This window comes from Pocillopora verrucosa, chromosome 2 (assembly GCF_036669915.1).
Source record: "Pocillopora verrucosa isolate sample1 chromosome 2, ASM3666991v2, whole genome shotgun sequence".
Classification (NCBI taxonomy): domain Eukaryota; kingdom Metazoa; phylum Cnidaria; class Anthozoa; order Scleractinia; family Pocilloporidae; genus Pocillopora; species Pocillopora verrucosa.
In genome coordinates, this window is record NC_089313.1 from 15,728,159 (window position 1) to 15,737,074 (window position 8,916).

The 8,916-nt window shown below is 38.8% G+C and overlaps 1 protein-coding gene across 2 annotated transcripts; it reads right to left on the reverse strand.

The window, feature by feature from the left end:
* Window positions 1-56: 56 nt before the first annotated feature.
* On the reverse strand, window positions 57-6,315 carry LOC136278987 (E3 ubiquitin-protein ligase TRIM71-like). Of its 2 annotated transcripts, XM_066162314.1 has the most exons (2): window positions 4,140-6,315; window positions 57-177 (listed from the first exon to the last, which is right to left on the reverse strand). In XM_066162314.1, the coding sequence occupies exons 1-2, from the start codon at window positions 6,244-6,246 to the stop codon at window positions 155-157; spliced, it is 2,130 nt and encodes a 709-aa protein (XP_066018411.1). In that variant the 5' UTR covers window positions 6,247-6,315; the 3' UTR covers window positions 57-154. The 2 variants fall into 2 exon arrangements, with proteins under 2 accessions (XP_066018411.1, XP_066018410.1); XM_066162313.1 differs by lacking the exon at window positions 57-177 and having other exon boundaries at window positions 4,003-6,315.
* Window positions 6,316-8,916: the final 2,601 nt, after the last annotated feature.

Sequence of the window (8,916 nt, forward strand, 5' to 3'; positions counted from 1 at the left end):
AGCTGATGCAAAACTCACACCAATCATGACTTGGTCGCCTGTGTTTTCCTGCGCCTTAGTTGGTTTGCTTCTTTTCACTTTGATTTCTCATTGGCTGTTCAGGGTATTTTCCTTTCTTCTGATTGGTTTCTGGGAATACTTTGGTCTTGGTTTTTCAGCATTCAGTTGAAAAGCACTCTAAAAAGTCAAGTCACTGGAATGAGACATTATTCTATGTTCCATGCTTGTGAAGAGACAGAAAACATCTCTGCTTTTATAGATGGCTAAGCTAACACTATGAAAAAGATTACTTTTTTCATACAACCCTTGCATGAAGAAACCTCAAGACTCATCCAATGTTTCAAACCTTCAAGTCAGGTATTGTTTAAATCACCAGTTTTATTTGTGTAGCCTTTTATTAGTTTTGTGAGTAAACTTACTTTACGTGTGCATCATTTGTTTTTTTCATCAGATGCAAGACTTAAGATGACGCTTGTGACACTGTAGGGAATTACATCAAAAGATACACCCTTAATCAGGCACAGTGGCACAGGACAACCACTCTACATCAGCAGGATGAACTTCCAGGTGATAAGATTATTGCCACAGGCTAAACCTAAGCTCACGATGTTTATCAAAGAGTTTGCTAAGTGACAGATCCTCAACACACCATGGTCATTGCACTAATACTACTTGCTCGTAAACTGTTCATTCAAGAAAATATTTGCCACCCCTATTGCAGCATTTCAATCATCATTTCGCAGTCAATGTGTGTTTTTCCAACATCCTGATTTGTCACGTTAGGGTTTTGATAGTCTCAAACAGGAAACAAGACTCTCTTGGAAAGTAAAGGAAAGAATTCTCTGCCTTTGATTGTTATTATACAACAGTACAAACTGTCAAGATGATAGATTGACATTTTAAAATGTTTGTTTAGTTACACGTAAAACCCACTTCTAACTTTCCATTGTACCCAGAGTAATTCTAAAGAGTGACTAGCATCTAATTTCTACTTACGATGATACTGTTGAATCATTTATTGAGATTATGAGAAGAAAGGAAATGATATTCAACCTACAACACTTTGATTGTTAAAAGAATTATTCTTGTCTCTACCCCCGATAGGAAATGTGTAAAAAAGGGTATGGAGAACTTCCATAGTGATGTTAGGGTGTGAGCAGGGGGGAGGGGTGGGGGATTGGATAAATTTCAATACGACGGCTGTTACTTTCAAAGGCAAGTCCTCCCCATTCCTCACACATATCCTTTAAGCAAAATCTGCACTCTATTTAGGTTACAATGAGAAGACAAGAAATTAAAATTGGGAGAGAAAGAAATGATAGGACTTTTTTGCATTGATAAATCAAAACTAATCATCAAGCAATACTGTTAGACACTGAATGAACCACATTTGATCATTTTAACTACTTTATTCAAAAGCTAAAAGATACTTAGATTAAACAAGAATTATGGAAAGACACTTCATTATAGGGCTGTACAATCAAGGCAGTGCTCCGGAAGAGTCTAAGTGCCACACGCCACTAACTTTTCATGGGGCAGGCTACCACCAATTTTTGAGATCAAACCATTCAGGCAATAAGAGATCCTTCCAAGAGCACGGTTGGTCTACAAACCTAAAAACTGGTCCTCACCCCTCCCCCCTCTGCACAAGAAGGTCATGCAGGCCATGACCGAAACTAGTAAGGAGTAAAAAGCTGCCCTCTTCACCATTGCTGTTATCTATTGCAACCATAATCTTTTGCACAAGTCTTTTCCTTTTTATTTTAAGAACAATCAATTCTTTTATGTAAAGTAATTTATTTCACTCATTGACCTCATTGTGCAGTGAGGGTGGGGTGGGGAGCCTTAATTCTAAGAAAGCTTCAATAGCCTGAGGAAAGTCTCAACAGTGATCATTTACGATTTGAAAACCTGCATGTTTTCATCAAATTGGTAATTCTCATCCTTTGAAAGAGCACTGTCATTTTCAGAAGTGAGTCCTCCTGACTCAGCTGCTTGCCCACCCATTTCAAAAAAACTACAATTTGCTACCTTGAATAACCAAACATAAAAGTGCTGCTCTAAAAGCAAGGTTAAAATTAACTTTTAAGCCATAAATTACATCATTGTTGCATGATATCCTAGAAAATACACCAATCTAAAGTTAACCCTTTAACTCCCAAGATCTGATTGTTAACTCCTCTCTAGCTGCTACACACTTTGTTGCAAATTAGTTACAAGAATTTGGTGTTAGATCAGAGTAAAAACTTCTTTATGATAAGTTTGAGTATTCTAATTACCTTTTTGCTGGACGATGTATGAATATTATAGAGAGAAGTTGCACGTCAATCACTTCTGGGAGTTAAAGGGTTAATTTCATAAAGTAAAGTGTATTAATCCTTTACACCCTAACATCAGTATGTATATTCTCCCTACTGTTCTCTATACATTCCCTAAGGTGCTGACAAGGAGAATTTGTTTAGCTGTCATGAGTATCTTTGGTTGGTGATCAATTCCTTTATTCTCCTGACCCTATTGCTTGTTTCAGGGGTGACATTGTAAGGAGAAATAGGATCCTAGTTACTCTAAGGTATTAAAGGCTTAACTAGATACCTTACTGACTCAACTAGATACCATCCTTAATTATAATTTTTAATCTCAATATGTACAAATGAGCTTGATTAAACGTTTTTTACTTAAGAAGCAACAATATGAAACAACTACATCAAATTAAATACAATTAAGTGGCGTCGAAGTTAGACAAAGATTATGCAGAAGTTCTGTGTAATGTGCTATCAGAAGCCTCACTTATCAGATTTCAATAGCCTTCATAGATCATATAAAAATCCTTAAACAGTAATACTTGACTACCAGTTTTTCTACCAAAAAATCATAATTGAAAACAGAAACTTACATGTACCGAACGTAGAATCTAATGTTTCCTTATCTGCATCAAAGGCTCGACCGCTGATGCTCTTCATCCAATTAGATGTAAAACATTTTTGGAATAAATTTGACGCAACTCTTTAAGGACTATTGATCAACGTCACAAGCCAACTTATAAACTTTGTTCTCTCCTACGCTGATCATAAGACAGCCAATATAATATAACAAAGCTACCCCACAAATGTCTTGCAAAGGAATTAAGTTGTTCCCAGTCTTCTTCATAACGCGCGCTGTGTGAGTTTTCAATGTTAGGAAGAGGACTGGGAAGAGTAACCTACAGAAATGAAGGAAGTCTCCTATGTAGAGTGAAAAAACTCGGCGGTCAACATCTGCGTAAGCGTGTACGTTGAGAGGGCAATGCTGGAAGCGGCGAAAATGGCCCTACATCTCAATTGCAGGTTTTTTTATGGCAAAGTTGAGATCGTGTATATGTTAGTACACACAAAGTTGATTAAAACAGCCTCTCAAGCGACAGGGAGAAGAGTGGTTGTATTTAACAGTATTTTCAGTTACAGCTACCTTATAATTGCCACTTGACTCAGTCTTGCGGATTGACCGTTTGTCTCACTCTGCATCTGTTAAAGACCTATCTGCTAAACGAAGGCCGCGTAAGGTTCGCGTGGAATGGTTCGCTTAAAGTGTTTCAACGGTCAGTCAACAAGATCGAGTCGAGTTGCAATTGTAGTGTGAATTAAGTTAGGAATACAGCCAAGTGAGATTTCTCCGGTCCTTGTGTTCCAGCAAGAAAAGCTTAAAAGAGTAATAATGTTTTTGGGAATTCAACAAAAATACCCCTGACTGAATAAGCTTTGAGTCAAAAAAGCCCTAAGTTTTCCTTCTAGTTCTCCTTTTCCCTATTTATGTTTCTATTTAAAGATTTTTATGAACGTGTCAAATTTTTTCGTACATTTTACATGACACCGATTATTTTTCATGATTACCTTTAAGGGAGAATTAGCGCGCAGCTGGTCAAAATTGATCCGCGTATCCGACTGAAGACCGTTGAGCTAAACCGGCATGAAAACATTTTTCTTTCACTATATGCTTAAGGCTCCTGACCTAATGTTGATGTTTATTTCATTCAAAGATCTGAATACGATGGTTATCGTGATCACATACAGCAATTCGGTCGTTACTTAAAATTGCCAGGGACGTAGGAAATTTAAACTCTCCTAAACTGCTACCCTTTGTTCCAAACTTGCCAATAAACTTACCATTGGGCTCAAACACTTGTACTCTGTCATTACTTCCATCACAGATCATCAGGTGTCCTGATTTGTTCACTGCTATAAAACAAGGACCGCGAAATTCCCCGTCCCCTCTACCTTCCTTTCCAAACGCGTATTGAAAGTTTCCATTCCTGTCAAAAACTTTGATACAATCTTCATCGTTGTCTGACACTATGAAATATCTATCATACTGAATACAATGGAAAGGCGATTTAAAAAAGCCCTGCCCACCTATTTTCATAAGGAACTTTCCATCGGGAGAAAAGATTTTGATTAAGCTGTTTCCTCTATCAGCAACGATCACATTACCGTCACTGTCTACAGATAAACCCAAAGGATCATTGAGTTGGTTATCAAGATGTCCACGGCCACCAAAGCTTCTTACGAACTCACCCCTCCCATTGAAAATCTGAATTCGACTAGAATTGTCCGCGACAAAAATATTCCCATTATTATGAAAAACTATTCCTCTAGGATATTCAAGTTCTCCCGCTTCGCTACCCCAACGACCAAAGGATCCTAAATAATTTCCATCACTGTTAAAGATTTTAATTGTGTGATTGAAATTATCAGAAACAGCTATCTCATCCCTGGCATTTACAGCCAGCCCAAAAGGATTGTTAAGCATATCTAAAGACGAACCTTCCTCACCGAAAGTTAAAACAGGTTTGAATTGAAATGGTTTTACGAGTACGAGAAAAGGACTCTGGTAAATATGCTCCCCGTTTACCTGTACACTCACTTGACACCTTCCTTGATATTTTGGAGTATAATTGATCTGGTAGAGTCCATCTCCACAGTCATTTATTCTTACTTTCGTCGCGCATTCTCGTCCTCGTTCGTCTCTGATCTCCATTGTGACATGGTCACGTTTATCGTAACACTGTTTACCACGACCGTTCCTTAGGGTCAAAGTAAATTGTGCCTCACGGTTTACAATTCCTTCTTCAATTCCTTTGCCTTCGCAAATAAAATGACTTGCCGTAGTGGGTTGCAAGATTTGCAAAGTTCCAATGTCATCAGTTTTGACAGTCTCCAACAGTTTTATATTTTTCTCGAAAACGAAACCAGCCGGGAGGCTTTTGTTGTAACGGTCAATTGGCACGGTTTGATCAACTCCTTCAAAAATGATGTCTAATGATTTCTTTGATTGAACGATTTCAGCGTTACTACTACGAGTTAAAAGCTTATCAGCGTTTTCCAGCGAAGATTCTATGGCCGTGATTTGCCGTTGAATTTCGGTTTTTCGCTCCGTTACAAGATCAAGCGATCTCCTCGTTTCTTTCTCCAACGATGATAGTATATTCTGCCTTTTCGCCTTAATAACGGCAACGAGGTTGTCAACAAGTCTTTGAACATCTCTCTTCACGTCTTCGCCTTGTTGCATCAGTTTAGCGAACTCTTCATCAAGTTGATTGACGGTTTTCATCTTAGCTTGCAAATTACGTCTCTGCCTTTTAACCAACGACCTCATCTTACTCTTCTGTATTTCTGCCTCTTCCTTGATTAATTTCATATTATGGCCTCCGTGGTCCAATGTGACACAAATTTGGCAAACTGGTATTTCGCAACTCTTGCAAAAGTACTTCAGTTCTTCTCTGTTGTGATCTTCCTTAGGACAATGGGCCGGTCGTTTCATTACATCCTTATAATCCCTGTCTTGAAAGTCATGGAGCGCCAGGACACGGTGATCTTTGTAGTTTTTCATGATGTTGTGCGCAATTACGCACTTTTGGCAATAAAATGCACAGCAATGGAAACAATAGGAACTTTCCGAGCTGTTCTTGTCGCAATTTCCACATTTCACTTGGCTGGTTTTACATTCTCTAATTTTCAGCACATCAATCAAGCCGTTCAGATAAAAACTGGTGGGAAGATCTTTCAAATCGCCACTTTCAGGCACTCTGCTAAGAGCTTGGCACTTCGGGCATCTGATTGTGTCTCGGCCATGGCTTGTTCTGTGCCATTGATTCAAGCAATGCAGACAAAAGCTGTGGAGACATGGGAGTTGTTTTGGATCCTTGTATATGTTAGTGCACACTGGACAAGACACTTCTTCTCGAAGATTATGGAACAACGTTTTAATGTCCATGTTATCCGTCTGGCAAAAGCGAGCGAGCAAAGGTAGACGATTTCTAAGAAATCAACTTGAAACAATCAAGCCTTGTGACTCTCTCTTTTAGCTATGTACTGGGACACCTGTGGTAGCCCAGTCATAAAATGCCTTTGTTTTTTTGTCGTCTTTTTTTTTTTTTTTTTTTTTTTTTTCCGCCACAAAATGGAAAAATTGTGCAATAGTACCCAGAGGTCATCGGGCCCTCAACACCATGACAAGTAACTGTGATCCAATGAGGTGTTCACATGCTGATCACGCGTGTTATCCCTCAACACCATGACAACTAACTGTGATCCAATGAGGTGTTCACATGCTGATCACGCGTGTTATCTTGATGATGATTGACGTTGTCATGCACAGACAGGGCCGGGTCACATGACGAACACGAGATCTTGCTTATAAATTTCAACGTATTTGGATTGCGATCTCCTGGAGCATTATGGCGCAAACGCGCAAAATACTTACAGATGCATATACAAGTCGTATTAATCGCGGCTAATCCACACTGAAAGATGTTATTGAGCGGTAATTTTGGAACGAATTGAGTCGCGAACGCTTGAAAGCCATGAAAGCCTTGAATACCTTGTATGCTAAGTATGCCAATGTCTTAGTTGAAAAACGTTCACTTGTTGTCAAAAGCAAAATCTGAAATCTGAAACCAAACTGCATATACTCTATGCAATCTATTGAACAACGTTACTACCGTGAGACTGAAGAAAACAACTATAATGGATGCAAACTGCTTGTGAAGAAAGACGACATGTTGGATTCACTTGATGGCAAGGAACGTAGCTACGATAACAGAACGAATGGTATTAATTTCACGATCAGAAAAGTGAATCTTATGTTTGTTTTCATTGTAGTTGTATGGATATTCTTTTTTTAATAAATACGTGATCCAAAACCCTGTGTTTTTTTGTGTATAATGTTATTATGTTAAATATTGTTACGCAATTGTCTTGTCACAGGCGGCCCAAGCTCACGTCTCGAGAAAAAGCCAACGATTAATTCATGAACGCGTCACGCGTTGTGTGACTCGGTGTTAAGTTACGAGAGGAACTGCGCGTTATAGGGAATAGTACAGGGAACGAAGTATGGTCGATTTACAACGATAAATATTTCGAAATATGAACATTTTTCTTGTAAAATCAATAAAACTTACTCATACCCTGTGTATCCGTTGTAGTTTCTGGCGATTTCTGCCGTTTTAAGCTTGCTTTACCATCACTGTTATTCACGTCATCTACTTTTATTACGTTGGTAAAATCTGTACAGACATCACACCAACCAACTCGCGCGCAAAATAAGAAGACTATATTGAAGGCTTGAAATAATATTGCGATCGATTTTCATCATGAAATGGGCCAGGAATATTCCACGATAGTGCAAATAATCGTGAAGGCTGATCGCAGAAAAGTTATTACGTGACGCTCGGTAAGCTGTAAGATGACATGTTATTATATACCAGACGTAAAAACTCTTTAGATTCTTAGTCTGCATTTTGTACCAACTCTGCAGTCTGCAGTCTATATTTTGTATCCGGTCTGCAGTCTGCTGTCTGCATCTTGTACTAACAGGTATCCGTGGCACCAATACAGCTTACATTTATTCGCAAAACACACATAATCTACCACAAAATACCTGTGTGTGAGGTAATTCTACATTTTCGTTCTTTCCCACATTAATATTCTTCTCTCCTTTTGTAAGAATGTAGACATCACTCACAATGTTTCAAGTAATCCACCCACCCTACAAAAAAGTAACTCTTGTATGCATAGCATGCCTATGTTTTGAAATAGGTCTATGCCCTTGGCCAGACTTGAGCGCACTATTTCAGTATACTAGTCCGACACCCGTAGTATCACTACACTTGATTCCAAGGATCCAGTACCATCCAGGTATCCCGGTTACCCTGCTCACAGGGTCTAGTTTTGTTTTTTTTCCTCCGCCACAAAATGGAAAAATTGCGCAATAGTACCCAGAGGTCATTGGGCCCTCAACACCATGACAACTAACTGTGATCCAATGAGGTGTTCACATGCTGACACGCGTGTTATCTTGATGATGATTGACGTTGTCATGCACAGACAGGGCCGGGTCACATGACGAATCACGAGATTTGTTTATAAAACTCTTTGGTCAGTTGTTTTGTATTTCAACGTATTTGGATTGCGATTTCCTGGAGCATTATGGCGCAAACGCGCAAAATACTTACAGACGCATATACAAGTCGTATTAATCGCGGCTAATCCACACTGAAAGATGTTATTGAGCAGTAATTTTGGAACGGATCGAGTCGCGAACGCTTGAAAGCCATGAAAGCCTTGAATACCTTGTATGCTAAGTATGCCAATGTCTTAGTTGAAAAACGTTCACTTGTTGTAAAAAGCAAAATCTGAAATCTGAAACCAAACTGCATATACTCTATGCAATCTATTGGACAACACTACTACCGTGAGACTGAAGAACATAACTATAATGGATGCAAACTGCTTGTGAAGAAAGGCGACATGTTGGATTCACTTGATGGCAGGGAACTTCGCTACGATAACAGTATGAATGGTATTAATTTCGCGATCAGAAAGGTGAATCTTATGTTTGTTTTCATTGTAGTTGTATGGATATTCTTTTTTAATAAATACGTGA